Here is a 17,165-nt window from a genome sequence, read left to right as displayed (position 1 = left end):
AGATGAGCTCATAATATTCAACTTCATAAGCTAAGTATTCATTCAGCCAGATTAATGTCGGCCGTTGCATCTTCCTAAATTCGAACAATCAGTTATCACCTGTATCCAAGATCCTCTTTAGAGGTCTTGACATTAAGAAGTCTGCATTATAACAGATAGAAAAATATTTGTTCTTTCTATGGTGTTGCTATGAATTTTTCTTTCATGCATATAATTAAGTTTCTGTTAATTAAAAAAGACTACATTGTTTCAGGATCCCCCCCTCTTTTTGCATGTCAGTCACTGCTTTAACTTGTTGTAGCTGCTTGGAACTTGCTGTGTAAAACGCGTTTTACAAGGTCTGGCAGAGAAGAACATAACATTTGTATATAACATTTTTGTGATTACTTTTATGAATTTCTCACACTATGTATGAACTAACAATCCTTCTTTAATTTCTCGGCATAAAATAAATTATTTGTGCAATGTAAATAATTATCTTTCCACGCAACTCAGTATCACAGAAGCTTAGGTCAAAATCTAGAGAGCTTTATGTAGAATTCATTATTTATTTTGATGTCATTCAATTTATTTATTTGCTTCTTAGGTTGAAAATTCTTCAAACCACGAAATAGATGATCAGCAGAGCAATAACACTCATGATAATAACAAGAGTTTTCGAGAGCCTGAAGAAGCCGCCGAACGCACGGATTTATCAGCTCAGAATGAGTATTCAGACAGCGTGGGCAGCGATACAGAACATCGCAGTGCTTTCACGGAAGCTAAAGCAACGAGACTGAGGAAGCGCAGGTCCGACGGGAGAACTTGGGGCAAAGAACCCGAAGAAAGTGAAACGAGTAGCGGACATCGTCCAGAGCAGAGAGAAGCCAATCCTTACTTGAAAAGATACTTTCAGAAGCAGGCTAGAGCAGCTGAAATGAGAAATTATCTTTCTGGCATAGATGACAAAGGAAGGCCGCAAGACGAAGATCAGCAGCAGCCGAAAAGCCATCACAAGTCCTACAAACATGTTGTGCGAGAAGATTACGATGATGTGTTTTATAATAAGCACAGGCGAAAATCTTCTCGCATAAAAGAAAATTTAGGGGATGATAATGTTGATGAGGCATCAACCCTCAAAAGGAAACATAGGAGAAAATCTCTGAAGGCAAATGTAAATGTCACCGACCAAAATATAAACGATGTTTTCAAAAATGATGACCAAGAGGGAGATGACCAGGTTAAATCAGGTAAAAGACTTTCGAGAGCGTCAGGGAATCATCAAGGTGATTATAAATCAAATAGAAAAATTAAATGCGAATGTATGAGCCCTGTTAGAGCTTCATCTGTAAGCCCAAAAATCAAATTGGGAGCTAATGATGAAGAATCTCCAAGCCGACTCCTCAGTGGGAACCATAGAGGTTCAATTAACTTTCTAGAAGTACCGCATCAAAATAATGCTGTTATTGCAAGTAGTAATGACGGAGACAAATCTGAAGAAACAGAACAAATTCTCAGAAATAAACTTCATCACCATTATCATCATCACCACCACCACCATCATCACCATCACCATCGTCCCCCACTTGAAAAAGATGTAAGTCTACATGATGAAAATCAGCATTTTACCCAGCATAGAAGGCATAGAAGACATTACCACAGAAAAAGGTCACGCCTGCGAGAAAAAAGAGGAAGTGCTGATACCCTTAAGGAAATCGGAAATTTATCTGATGGCGAATATAACCTTTACGGAAGAGATAACCGTCCTTCCAGTATTGAAGAGAAGCGTTCGAAAAGTGAAATGTCTGGATTGCCAAGATTAAGCTCGAAAGATATTCTGTCCCCAACTGTCTTTAAACAACATATTGTTGCAATATCTGATGATGAAAGTAAGCATTTAATAAAAAACGAAGAAAGGTCCTATGAAAAAGAAACTCCAATCAATGAAAATACCTATCAAAAATCTGAAAGCAGCAAATATAAAAACATTGAAAACCTTCCACAGCAATCTTCACAAAATGAAATCGCAATTAACAATGATTCGCAGGTATTAACATCAGTAAGTTCAGACCGTGAAAAAAGCATTTCGAGCGCAAAGGAAAACAAAACAGCAAATGCTACAGCTCGAGTCAAAAGACAAGAAAAATTAACTGTGGGCAAACAAAAACAAAAGAAAAATACAATGATAGTAGCTAAGACGCAGGACAAGAAATCAGAATTGCAAGCCGAAACTGTGAAAGGAGAATCGAAGCTTAAAACACGTAGTCCAAAAGGAACTGAGAAAGTTAAAAGTGAAAAATCTGGAGTTCGAAGACTATCCTTGGGCACTAAAAAACGGAGTCCAAAAAGAGAACAAGGAAAATCGGTTCCGAAACCTCTGAAAACTGCTCACAGCATGTCAGAACTTCTTCCAAATAAAACAAATGATGAAGACACTAAACAAAAAAGCAGATCAGCCCAAATACAAAAAAGTTCATTACTGCCAGATATTAGATTATTTTCGGTTGAAGGTGATCCAACTTACCTTTTACACAAAGAAGTGAACGTCAGTACAGATGTTCCACAAAAAATGGAAATGCAAGACCATCTAGACAATAAATATAAAGGAGAATCGGAAATATCAGATTTAGCCAATGAAAAATCAGAACGTACAGCATTCACTCCTAAACATAACAATGAGGATACCTTTGGACAAGATGAACCTTTATACGAAGACACTGTTGGAAGAAACGGATTCGAAAGAAATGAATCGAGCAGCAAAGGATCAAAATCAGCATTAAGTGATGATGGGACGGAAAAGACTTATTTATCTCATTCTTTCGGAAAAAGCAGGAAAATGTCAGTCACAAATGCCGAAGGTTGTAATGAAGCAGAAATTGAAAGCAACGGCCAACAAAGGGATGTTCGGGAAAGAAATAAAAAATTAGGGGAGGAAGAGAATAACTCCAAAGCTAAGGTCTCAAATGACCAAAAGTTGCGTAAAAATTCAATTCTGCAAAGCAATGAAAGTGATGACAAAATTTCAAGAGATGATAAAGATAATTCTTATGTACACATTGAAAAACAATCAATTGAAACTGAAAGTCGTTCGACAGAAGATGCTGAAGAAACACATACAACCATAAATAATTTTCAAACTGATCAGAACTTAGAGTTGAGGTCCGAAAATATTGGCATAGAAAGTAGCGAACAAAATGCAAATAGTGTAAATAATGATTTAATTCCAGAGAAGAAAGAGTTATTCAATGAATCTCACAGTTCTGTATCTGTACATGCCAATGTTGATAAAATCCCTCAAGAAAATGAAAGTATAGATTTAGATGAAAAAGATAAAAAAGAAAAGGAGGCGGATTTCGTTTCAAAGCAGAGTATAATTTCAAAAGAAATTCAAAAAATAGAGGGTAACGAAAACAATAGTGAATACCTCAGTAGAGAAAATGAAACAGAATCAACTGAAAAAATTGAAGAAAATTATAGAAAAACAGAAACATACCAACATGATAGAGAAAATTCTATTTACAAGGTGAAAGATTCGGCGATGGAATCAAAAGATGAAATATTTCATGACTCGTCAAATCAAGAGAACGAACCAAATGAGCATAAAAGGGAAGAACCTAAAGAATATGCTAAAGAGCTGGTAATGAAGGACGAGAAACAAAACCGTTCCCCTGAAGAAACCGAATTCCAAAACACCGAAGATCAACAAGAAAATGTGGATCATTCATTTGATGGCAATAATGAGCCTAAAGAAGAAACGTCACCTCAGACTGATCAGATGGTTGATGAAGATCAAGCAATAAATGAAAAGATGACTCAATTTGAAGTTCCCAAGAATGTAACACACTTTCAAACCGATGAATCTGCTTCTGAAGCGGAAACGAAATTCGAAACTGATGAAAGCGATGAAATACAGCCGGAACCAGATATCACAAAGCTGCTGCTTCTGTCACAAGACAACCAGCACATATCATCTTTTGAATCAAACACAGAAACAAATGTATCTTACACTAAAGAAGCCGTACATGAACAAGCCGATTATACAAATGATTCAAATCATAAAGATGTAATATTGAACTCGGATAACCACCTAGCGTTGCATTCAAAGGAAAATAAAATGGGAAATGAAAACATTGAATCAACGAAATGTGACCTCAAGGAACAGGAAGTAAATAAAGCTTTAGAACCATTAAAACAATCAGAAGAATCTTCCCAACACGTCAATATTGATGACAGGCAAATAACACCAGAATTAATGCAGACGGACAGAGGTATAAACGATCTTCAGCATTTCATTAGTACTTCCGAATTAATTAAAGAGCCCGAAACAGAAGTTCTTCGAAGAGATAATAGTAGTCAAACAATTTCAAATAGAGGAGAGACTGCCTTCGACCAACTTTCGAAAGCGAGCCACTTCCAAACTAGTGATAATCAAGCACATGAGGCGGAAACGCAAAGTAATCAAGATTATGCAGAGATACACAGATCAATATCAGTACAGACGATGAACACCGTTTCACTGCATGATATGTCTTTAAAATCGAGGAGAGAATCTCTTAAAAATCCTGAAAAAATAGCTTCCCATAGTAATATATCTGTGCAAACTGATGAATTGCTGAACGTCCCTCATGCAGTTGAAGTATCGGCAGATGATAGGCAAAGCATAAGAGATGGGAGGAAAATCAATGAATCAGATAAGTCAAACAGAGAGAAGGAACTCGAAGCTGATGAAGCAGCTGAAGTGAAAACCAAAAATAGTTCAACAAAATCTTCTCCGGGGAAACACAATCCAAGTGCTGTTTTTTACCAAACAAAATCTGACGAAACTAGCTTAAAATACAAGGGGAAAACTCCCCAGACAAAAGTACAGAATCGTAGTGCATTATTTTACACAACGCCAGCTATTAGAGAAAGAAATTTACGTAAGTCAAACTCATTAGCTCGATCAGAATCGCTTGAAAATCCTAACAATCAAGATTCAGAAACTAAAACAAAAAGGAGGTCATCCATCCGCGACAGATCATTAGAATCTGAAAAAGCAGTTGCCATTGCGAATTCGGCATTTCGAAAACTGAATTCAAATGGTGAATTGACCGTTTTTAATAGTAGCCTAATAATACCAAATACTAACAATCAGAATGGATCAAGTTTTCATTTCGATAATTCACAAAAGTCGTCGTGCCAGAGACGCGGTGAATATCCAAGTTTAGAAAAGCCGGGGTTTTTATGGGTGCATTTCGGATCTGGTAGTAGCCCCATACACACTTTGAAAAGAAAACCTACATTCACAAGTCAGAAATTCAAGAGGGAAAAGACCATCACTGTTCCTGAAAAGACGGACAGAAACTACAAATTAACTAATAAGAAACTTAATAACTCCAATATATCGAAGAAGCCTGGTATAAATAAAAAATCTGATGCAACACTAGACAGTGAAAATGTTAATAAATCTAACAACGAGAAAGTGCCAAAAGGGAAAAGATTAATTGCCGGTAGTGCGGTCAAAAGTATGCCAGCTCTGCAAGTAACTTCAAAGGTCCTCACTGATAAAAATGCACGATCTATGAAAGCAAGGAGATTAAAAAAGGAATCTCATGAGAAAGCGTCAGAAAATCTTACTAAATCCATGCATCAAGTGTCTCATTTAAAGACTGAAAAAGGCTTGAGTGAAAAGTCAAGCCACAAATTTAAATCAGATGCATCTACGCTTCATGCTGAGACGATACCAAAAAAAGAATCGGAAGATAACCCAAAAAGCCCCAAAATAGCAATGGCCTCTAAAGAAAAGACTTTGAAAAGTCAGTCTAAAATTCCCAAAAAAGGAAATGCCGACGATGCAGAAGGTGCCACTACAGTTGCAGAAACCGGGAATGGTAGGAAAGAGGGAAACAAGGTTAATTCACCGAAACAAGGAATCAAATCCAGTACGGCGCTCAAAGATGATGAAAACAAAGACGATGAAAACAACAAGGCTCAGCGTCTAATAGAAACTGCAAAATCGTCTTCGCTTGACGAAGGTGATGTGAGATTAGTCATTGAAAGAAAGACAGATCCAGGTGTAAGTATCCAAATTAAAATGAAAGATGGGCACATGAAAGATAAGCGTAAAAATACAGAAATCACTGATCTCAGCTCAACCCAGGGAGAAAGTGACCACTCTTATGTGAAAGATTCAGGCTATATTAGCACGTCAGAGTCCATACACAAACATAGGCGTTCTATTACTATTGATCTCGGTCATACCACAGCGAAGATCAATGCTGGAATCAAAAACTCTTCTCTGCAAACTACTATGTCAAAAGAAAAGACATTTTTGTTGCCTTCTGTTTGCAACAATGGCGAAGAAATTACTCAGAATACAGACGAAGTCCTAGCGTCCGGAAAGAGTATAAGGAAGACCATTCCAAGTAAGTTACCAGTTCTGGAATCTCCTCGTCACAGATCGAATTCCTTGGTCTTCATGGACTACAACCGCTCTCCTCGGAGAGACTCGCTCACGTCCAGCGAGATATCAGTGGAATCTTTCCGATCCAGTAACTTGACAACCAATAAAATTTCTGAACGAAGAGGCAGCTTCGTTTCTACTTTGAACGTCCCTGGTACTAAAGAAGCACTTCAAGATGGAATTCAGAGGTGGGTAAAGTTTACAATAGTTTTCTTGTGTGTTACTTAATAGACTTCTCTTTCCTATATTCATATCTTAAGCTGGTATATCTTAAAGCGAGAAAAGATGGAAAAATAGATCTTAAAAAACGTAACACTAAAAAGAAGTTTATCAAACAAATCGATGAAATAAAATAATTTTTCTACATTTAATGTAAAATATATTTTACAAACTTAACTTAACACTTTACCGACCGGCCGTCGATTAATCGACGTTTTGTTCTTTGTTCATACATAGTATGTTCGAACCGCTACCGGTCGGTAAAGTGTTAAACAGATATAAAATAATGAGTACAATAGCAATTTTCTAAACGTGAAGCCGAAATTTTGTAACGAATTCACCTTAGCTGTGTTGAGAGAGGAAAATGAAATCATTAAGATCACTCTCAAAAACAAATATTTGATAATCATGGGTGATTTTCATAATTATTCGACACGTCAGTAAGAAACACTGCTCATCCATAAAATGGCGTTACAACAATTGTAATTTTTTTCGGGATCAAAGTAATTAGGATATCGAATTTTTAAAATCATCTAAGTGCATATATTTGTGAAAAATTTATTCAGTACCGTACTATTAATACTCACTCGAAATTTTTTTGAAGTGTTTCAATACTGTAATCGAAAGCAGAAATCTAATCTTTAAATGTTTTTTTTTTTAAATTTAAAACTTGTAATTCTAAAGTTCCTGCAATGGTGGGTATGCTGTTTACAATCTTATCTTTTTACTTTTTTTCCATTTTTTTTCCTGCAATTTACCGAATTTCATAGAAGCAGGAAGTTGTGGATGGGTAAAGAGCTTTCAAAACTAACAGGGAAAAGAAATGAATAGTTCAAGCAAGAAATAAACAAATAATGATAAAATAAAAACTTTTTACCGGTGCTTTGTTTTCGAAAGAAATATAGTTCTTTTTAACAGATTCATTAATACCATTTAATTTGTTATAAGTATTGACTATAAAACCTCAATTTTTTGTTTCATGAAAAAATAAAAGGAGAAGATATTGATCATAACCCTACATTTTTTGCTTAATCAATTATTACTGTCATAGTTTTTCAGTCTGAGATTCATTTCATTTAAATTCCTTAAATCACATAGTTTTGGTCATGTGGCTTTAAACTGTCCACACAAGTTTTTAATCTCAATAATACGAAATTCTATATGCTTTTCAATCAGTTTGTTTCTTGCATCCCTGTTAAATTTCTATCTTGATCAGAATTATCAAAAAATTATTAAAATTATTATGTATCTTAATCTCGTACTTATCCATAAAGCCATTATTCCTAGTTTCATCTTTAGTTATTATTAACTGAGGGCTAGCGGATATTAACATGAGCTTGTGGGTGCTTCCTGGCGCGGACAAAGTTGGAAAATAGCTATATCTTTTGAAATAGTGGGCCAACTCGCAAAATGTTTTACCATCATTCGAAACAATGTCACCATTATTTATAAAAATCACTCAGACTTTGTATTTCGTAGTAAAAACACACAAAAACAACAAACTGTTACACGCCTACCAAGTCGATAACTAAAATCAATCTGTTTATAAGTAATTTTTTATAACCGTCACATATTTGGAACAGAGTCTTCATTTTTAGAAAATGATCACTGTCCATTTTGAACCAATATCTGATCAGTTATGTAAACACAAACATTCTACACCATGACTGCTCCAACTACAAATTATTGTTTATTCCTCAGGCAGACTGCGAAATCTTCTGGAAGATCACAGATCTCACATAGAAGATCCAGCATTCCCATCTACAAGGCTTACTCGGACGGCAATCTGCACTCTTCCAAACCTTTCCCACGTCTCAGCAGTAAGTATGGAGTAAATCAGTTTCAAAATTAACTACTCTGTTCCCTCAGATCGATAAAAATCTAAAAAAGTAACTTTTTGTATTAATTATGATATTTTTGCCTTTCAGAAAATCATTATACTGCTAACAAAAGTTAAGGTATGTTTTAAAATGAAAATAAAGAGATAAAAAAATGATTTTTTTTACAAATAAAAAAAAAAAAAAGTCAAAGAAAGTTGTTTGATTATGCAAATACGGGGGCATCTGGAAAAGTGACCAGATGCCTCTTACGTCACTTCTTGAACTGGAAGCTTCCATAAAGCAAATGTGGTGAAAAAATTGCTGATCAACCTAACCCTTTTTTTTTTTTTTTGGATAGGGTCAGGTGTATTGAAGAGATTTGGGTGACCCTGCTAAACGATTAACGTGTGGCACTCTCGTCCTGTTACACGTGCTTCTGCTTACCTTCACTTCAATAAAACTTACTACTTAAGTACTATATTTAAGTTTTGACTCTTATTTGCACAATCGAATAATTTTCTTTATTTGATGCTTGCTTTCCATAAATTGTTATTTAACAACAACAAAAAATAACGCTTCCTTTTATCTCTTCATATTCATTTTGAAATACCCTTTGGCTTTTGTGAGCAGTGTAGCTGTGCGCGATATGTTCCGTTATTTGGTATAAGTTCTTTCTACCCTTCCACCGATATTTAACAGAATCGCGTGTATGCATCTCAATGCGTGTATGCATTAAAGTCTAATAAATATTTTATTATTTTTCCCGAAATAACAGTCATAATAAAAAATCATCTGAAATTGTCAAACAACTCCTTTAGAATAGCATCTTCTTTTCACTTTTGAATTTTTATGAATGAAATTTTATTTTATAGAATAATATATATATATATATATATATATATATATATATATATATATATATATATATATATATATATATATATATATATATATATATATATATATATATATATATATATATATATATATATATATATATATATATATATATATAAAATTATTCTATAAAATAAAATTTCCTTTTATTTGGAGTAGTTCTGATTAGGCAGCATATTAAGAGATACTATTTATAACTTATAATAGCGATAAGTAAATCATGATATATCGAAAAATATCGACATTTGTTGCAAGATATACCGCTACGATGAAGTTCTATCTTCGCCCAGCCCTAGTTCTGAGTACTGAAAAACATACCAAATTCTGTGTATATAAACGAATCTTTTAACAATTTTCCTCTCCTATTAAATAATTACAAAAATGTCTCGATTTATAATTAATTTAAATATATTTTCTGTTTCTTTGCAGAACACTCACTGAGTACGCCCTCCGTTGACAAATTTACGGTAATTATTTCAATGTCCTATTAATTTTAAGATCAATATTTCATGCATAATTTTGCTCATTATTTTCTAGGATGTGAAGAAAATGCATACGAGAAGGTACTGAGATCACCAAAAAGTACTCACAATTGCACTTTGATGATTTTCGTTTCAGTTGCCTTTTTGATGGCTGCTTAAGATTTAAAACAAATATTCAGTTATGATGAAAAAAATAATTTGCCAAATTCATTTAAAATAGATCATTGTCTTTCATTTATTTTCACTTTTTTTTTCTTTGTTTCGCTTATATGCACGAAATTCTGACGTTCCAAAATGTGTGCTCGACTCTTTTCCCTGTACTAGGGAACACAAAACACGCCATAATGTCTGAAGGAACCAGGAAAGAAGATTCCCTCTAATCGCAAGTGGGTTTTTTTTATTTAAGGATAGTCGAAACATAGAAATATATTAAAATATCGAAAGCTGATTTCGAGAGTTTGCCTGAATATATTTCGTGTACGAGAGAGTAAATAACATTTACTTCATCTTCTTTGACTATTGCGTCTTAAGACCACCAATGAACCAACTTTTCCTTTTTAGGCGGAAAGCAAGACACAGTCTTCCCCGAGAAAAATGTCCAGCATCAGAGAGTTGTCCAAATCGCCAGGCGAAATGACGCATAGTGACACAGAGGTTCATCTCAGTAAGTTTATGCCAGCTGTTAATGCTCTTTTCATAATAGTATTGTATTATGCATCTTTTTTTGATTGATGTATCGACGAATCTGTATGACATATTTTTAATTTCAGACCTTTAAATCATTTGCTACTTTATGTTGCAAGCTTTGAACGCATTTTCTTACGCTAAAATAATAGAAGTTCGTTCCCAGGGGACTTAAAAATTCGTGATGTTAATTAAAAAGTCGTTTGTTAGCTGAAATCTTTATTTCTTTGATTTCAGACATTTTACTGAGAGAAGAGGGGAGCGACCAATGCATACACTGAAAAGAAATACTCAAAATCAAATCATCCATTTCTTATTGTCTAAATAAAAACGAATTTCACCCTCTATGCTAGGGTGGATACAAATATAAAAGTCTCCATATCAAATAATATTAGGTGGGAAAAAAATTTTGTTGACTAGCATAAGACTGCTGAATTTTTTCCAAATTTTTCCACCTTATTTCCGACGGTAACCTCAAAATTTTACTTCTTAGTTTCATATATTTTGCTATAGTTTTAGCTGTAATTACGTTGATTACTTATTGGCCTAGACAACCTAAACGAGCAATTCTGTTTAATTATAAATTATAATTATGTCATAATAGTTTTCTTAAATATTTTTTTTTTCAGAATTCGGTGATAAAATCAAGATTTTTCAGAAATCAATACACGCAAATAAATTAATGGAAAAATTTTTTTAAATGTACAATTACCACATTTTATTTTCTTCTTATTAATTTGATACATTAAAATAAACCAACAATGTTGATTGATGAAGGTACTGATTAGAGGAAATAACTTTCTTTTCGAATATATTTAAGGTGTCTGTTGTATCTTGAATGAATGTTAAGTATTGTCAACTTTCTTCAGGGTTTCTATTGTTTCTGCCTTGTTGGCGGAGTTTGATTCATATTCTCGACATCACAATCTTCACTGGAACTATTGTTCTTCCAAAAATTCAGTTATCAAAGCTTTTACAGCCGTTTGTGAGCAGGCTATGATGTCGTTGACATTAATGCGTTTATTAACATTGATACTGTCTCTGCATCATTTTTCATCTGCGATTTGCAGCTAAGTCTCTAAGAGCTCCAAGTGGATGATGTCTTCGCTGAGGATTTCTTCTGATTCTGTGCTTATTATGAGCTCTGTATGTCGAAAATAATTCGAAAAAGTTGTGATAAAATGGAACTCCAACTTTTGTACGCGTAGTTAATCGCATCCAAGGTTGAAACCTTTAAATTTTCCTTCCTATCAAATATTTTTATTAAATCTTTTACAATTTTCCCCCCTTTAAAATCATGAATTATCACTTGATTTAAAGGTGAAGCAGTTAGTTACATTTGGAGGGAGAAAAACAATTTGAATTGTCTTTAAATTTTCTGGTTGATTGCGGGGGTGCGGTTATCGACAATGATGACAACTATTATTTTCTGAGGCGAACACAGAAAATCCAGTTTATGAATATGTCATTCCCGAATTGTAGTCATCTATGCATCTGAATTTGTTTCGTATTCAACTGCCAGGTATTTAACATTATTAGAGCAGCATGGCTTTTTACTTTTACCTATTGCAAGTGGTTTTAGATTTCTCATTTGCATTGATATTAGCACAAAGCAAAAGTATTAGGTGTTGTTTGCTTGCCTTTACCAGAAGTGCACTTTTCATCTTTAAATTAGTTTTTATCGAGCAAAAGATGATAAAATAGGCCAAATTCATCACGATTAAAAATTTTATGCATCAAACCTAGATAAAATGTCCTTGAGAACATTGTTATTTCAGTCTTTTATAGCATCATCATCAACAGTTGAATCATTTTAACAGAAACGTGTTACCATCCACCAACAACACCATCAACAGAATCATTTTTAAAGTAAGACAATATTTGTCTTGGAAACGTTCCAGCCAACTATTGCTACCGCCAAAATCTTTAATGCTCAAACCCTCAGCAATTCCTATTACTTTTTTTTTTTTTTTCTTTTTGAGAACTATGGTAGAAATTGGCATATTTTGCACTCTGGCATGATTTTGTCATCGAAATAAAACCTCATGAATCTCATCAAACTTCGATTTCTTCGTTCTCTTTCTTTTGTCTTTACAATCAGTTTATTCAGTGACTTATTTGAATGAAAGAATATCATTTAATGTAGTCCTGGGATTATGGTTTCTTTGGCAAAAACTGTTTTCGAAACATTTAATTTTTCAAAAAGTGTAACCCAGTCTTTTTTTTTTTTTTTTTTTTTTTTTCCCTTTTTTTCTTCAAAACATAAAATAAGTTTCCGTCTCTCTGGCATATGAAAAAACGTAATTGAACCATGAAACGGCAAAAGAAAAAATAATCCATGTAGCGAGGCTTACTTGATATGAAATGAAGTTACCTTCAGGTGCGGTCAAGAAAAAAGTTTACACTCGAAAGAGTCGTAGCGGAAAGAGTGCTTAGAATCATTAGCAGTGAGAAATAGAGGAATAGCATAGAGGAACTCTAAGAACCGAAATCTCCAAAATGGTTGTTGTATGGAAAGAAATGTTTAACAAGTTTTTTTGCTAAGTAACAAATTTGATCAAAAATTTCCCTTAAAGATTTAGCTTTCTTAATGTAAAGGGACGGGGCTGAAAAGACAACACAATGATCTGCAAAATGGAGAAGAAAGATGATTTTGGCCCATTTTGAAGGTGATGAGCTATCCGGAGTAAAATAAAATTTTGTGACTGGTAAAGGAGGATTATTTTGCATTATTGTGCATGAGACTTTGTTGGCTACCAAAGAAAAACGGTGACTAAAGCGGAGTGGCGACTTATCGAAGTGAAGACTTATTGAAACTTAACTGTTATTAAAATGTATAAAGAGACCACTATGAAGATAAAATAATTCGGTAAAAAATTTCAGGTTCAATTCTTTACTATAAAAGAATAATCGCTTTAATAAAAGAAGACAAGATTCAAGTGAAGCTGTGTAAATCTTAACCACATGAAAAGAATTCTGCTAGTTTCCGAAATAAATTTTAAGCCTTTAGATCAAAAAGCGAAGAAAAAAATTGATATTACCACTTACAAATGGATGGGCTTAAAAATTGTGCGGGTGTACAAAATCACGAGAAATGCAGCTACTAAAAGTGCATTTTGTAATTTATCTGAAAAAGTAATGACTGTTAATGTTATTGGTCTACAAATCACGGAACAGCTTCAAAAAACTGCCACAAAGAAGAAAATTCGTCAAGCTTTAGAAATTGCATTGACGTTTTGCTGGAAGCACTTGAAGTTTTTTAAATTTTAGCAATTTTAAGACAGGAGTCAAAGAAGAAAAATAGGAAACCACTTTTTTTACCACTTTGGATTGCCATTTTCATTGTATTCCACTTCCTGTATAGGATTAAATCTGGCAATTATCGCGACAAAAAAAAATAGAGTACGGGCCATTTAACCGCTGCTCCGCCTTCAGCATTAGTTCATGACCTCAGCTGTAAAAAAAAAAAAAAAAAAATCTGATGACAATTTTTAAATAATTTTTGGCAGAATTAAAGTTTTAGAGAGAGATCAAAACCTAGACGTAACCTTCATGGACAATATTGAGGGAAGACAGGGGAATTTTCATAATATTCACTTTAAAAGTTGGTTAAATAAATAAATAAAAAAACAATAGATAGTGAAGAGGTGAAAAATAAATTTCATTTCTTTAGAACACTTGATAGCATATATCCATAGGCGTGTAATACCACTTTCTTAATCAGTACAGAATATCAAAACACGATACTGAATTTCATCCACTAAAATGTCTAAACTTGTAATGGCTGGGTGTGACAGCACCCAAACTGAGATGACAAAAGTCATGCGATAGCATCATGGAAATATACAGATAGATGTAGCATCGTATACAAAATTTATAAATAGACAAATGCATTGGCAGTGATTTCTTTTCTATTCAAGTGATTCATGTGAAAAGGTTTTTTGACGTGAATATGCCGTAAGATAGGAATTAACACACTTTGAACGAGAAATGGTAGTTGAAGTTAGACGCATAGAACCTTTCATTTCGGAAATCGTTCCGGAAATCAACATTCAGAGACTTACAGTGACAAAAATGTGCCGAGAATACCGAATTTCAGACATAACCTCCCACTATGGACAACGCAATGACCGACTGCCTTCACTTAATTATCGATACCAGCGACGTGTGCGCAGAATTGTCCGTGTTAGCAGATTGGTTGTCTAACCAACACTACATGAAATAACCGTAGGAATCAATATGAAATGACAAGGGCAGTGTCCGGTAAGACAATATAGCGAAATTTGTCTTTAATGTGCTAAGGCAGCAGAATATCGATTGGAGTGCTTTTACTCGAGTGTGACGTAGACTTCACGAACCATGGATCCAAGTTGTCAAAAAGGCACTATGTTAGCTGGTGGCGGTTTTTACATGGAATGGATGGGGTCTGTTGATCCAAATGAACCGACCATTGACTGGAAATTATTACGTTCAGCACCTGGAGCTTCCTTGTAGCCATTCATGGACTTCATGTAAGTAAACAACAATGGGATTTTATGAATAACAATGCACCATGTCACAGGGCTTCAATCGTTCGCGATTGATTTGAAGAACATTCTGTGCAGTTCCAGTGAATGATTTAGCCACCTAGATCGCCCGCCATGAATTCCATCGATCATTTATGAGTTATAGTCAAAAGGTCAGTTCGTGTGCCTGCAATGGCAACATTTTCGCAATTATGTATGTCTATAGAGGCAGCATAGCTCAATATTTCAGCAAGAGACTTCCAACAATTTGTTGAGTTTATGCCTCATCGAGTTGCTGCACTTCGCAGGGCAAAAGAAGGCCCGACTTATTATTAGGATGTAGAAATGACTTTATCACTCAGTGTATACTTTCTGAAAAAAAAAAAAATAGAGAGAGAGGGAGAGAGATGGCAAATCATTCCCTGCTTTTATGCTGTGAACTTCATTCTAACTTTTCGCATAGGCATTTGGTAGAAAGTTTGGACAAACCAACAAATGACATTACAGAATCCTCTGGACCATTTAACACAATCCTAAATAACTACAAGCCTTTAAAAAATTTTTAAAAAAATCTTATAGTTGAAAAAAATAACCCAGCCATAATTACAGTATGCAACAAAATTACCAATGGAGTATTTGGAAGTTATTTCAGGATACAGGTTATTGATCTTTTCTTATAAAATCTCCGGAAATATCACAACTGCCAACTGAGTGGTTCGATTTCACTTAAAAAAGCACCTGAAAATTTTAAATATACTGTTCGGTTTCCAATAAAATGTTATCATAGTAATTTTATATTAAATATAATCTTATTTCACCTACACCCTCTTTAAGATTTTCACAGTAACAGAACAATGAACAATAATCAAATGAGAATCTAACATTCGCCAAACGATTCTTTTTCACAGTCAGGAAACCGTACTATTTGCTGCTACGTTCACTGATAACAGGATCACTTATTAGGGAACTAGGGAACTATTCTCTTTGTAAAGAAAAGAAAATCACAATATCATCTGCTCCATAAATTGAAATGCAAAAATTTTTTTAAATCGGTGCTTGATAAAAATTATAAGACTATTTTGACATAATTAATAGTTTATAATTAAACATAATTGCTAACTTAGGTTGGTTAGGCCAGTAAGTAACCAGCATAATTACAGCTAAAATTACAGCAAAATATTGAAACTTTTTTCAAGAAGTAAAATTTTGAGGCTACTGTGGGAGATGAGGTGCCAAAATTCAGAAAGGATATGCTAGTCAATAAACAACTTTTGCCACCTAATATTATTTGACAGAAAAACTTTTTTTTATCCATCCTATTCTAATCACGTGACCGTAGTTACTAAATACAAATAAATCCATTTATGCCACAAGCATAATCTTTTGAGCTTATTATCTCTGGGCGAAGAAAATACAAGTTTTTACAAATTCGGCGCTTTTGGTGACCAGCTTATTTGCCTAGTTACTGACTTTTTAAGTGATTAATATGAAACGCACTTTTTTTCGAATCAAAATCATCTTATTATTTGATACGGCTGTAAACTATAAATTCAAATGAATCAGTTTACTGCAATAATGTAATAAAAAAAATACTAAAATGAAGGGGGAAATTGCATGGAAAATGGAATTGATATTAAAGAAATAATTTTTTTGAATCTTAATGCAAAGACCATTTTTGTGAGATAATTGTTTCAGAAAAATATGAGCACTAAATTCCATAAGCAAGTCATAGTGGCTACCCATCCCTTAAATCGGGAGGTGAAAATTTAGGACTTAACTGGAGAGGTGTGGTCTACGAGATCGCATTTTCTTTACTCTCAAATTAAATTTTCCAATGAAAATATTAGTATGAAAATCAGCCAATGTATTCGGCAGATATTTTTCTTGATATATAAATAAGTTTTAGAATTTTTCAAAATGTATTAGCATTGAAAAAAGTAATTGTGTTGGAACATATCTTTTCTTCTCAAATTACATATTACAACAAATAATATTCTTGAAGCTGTATTTTTCCAGTATAAAAAAATATATGGAAAACAATATAATGGAAAATTCAACAATTATATGAAAAAAAATGATAATGGGTAAAATTGACCCTTTTTTTATCGGCATCATTTCTACGCATAAACTTGCGAAC

The 17,165-nt window shown here is 33.8% G+C and overlaps 1 protein-coding gene across 1 annotated transcript in view; it reads left to right on the top strand.

Annotated features, from left to right (window-relative positions):
* Positions 1–17,165, top strand: part of LOC129972177 (uncharacterized) — a 95,523-nt gene that overhangs the window by 75,356 nt on the left and 3,002 nt on the right. Inside the window, exons 11-14 of the mRNA XM_056086207.1 lie at positions 587–6,609; positions 8,342–8,460; positions 9,787–9,824; positions 10,401–10,503. Of these exons, the coding sequence (XP_055942182.1) occupies positions 587–6,609; positions 8,342–8,460; positions 9,787–9,824; positions 10,401–10,503 (6,283 nt within the window). The remainder of the gene's footprint in view (positions 1–586; positions 6,610–8,341; positions 8,461–9,786; positions 9,825–10,400; positions 10,504–17,165) is intronic.

This window comes from Argiope bruennichi, chromosome 6 (genome assembly GCF_947563725.1).
Source record: "Argiope bruennichi chromosome 6, qqArgBrue1.1, whole genome shotgun sequence".
NCBI classification, from domain to species: domain Eukaryota; kingdom Metazoa; phylum Arthropoda; class Arachnida; order Araneae; family Araneidae; genus Argiope; species Argiope bruennichi.
Note: the sequence above shows the minus strand (reverse complement) of the source record. Positions and strands in the feature narration are given on the sequence as shown.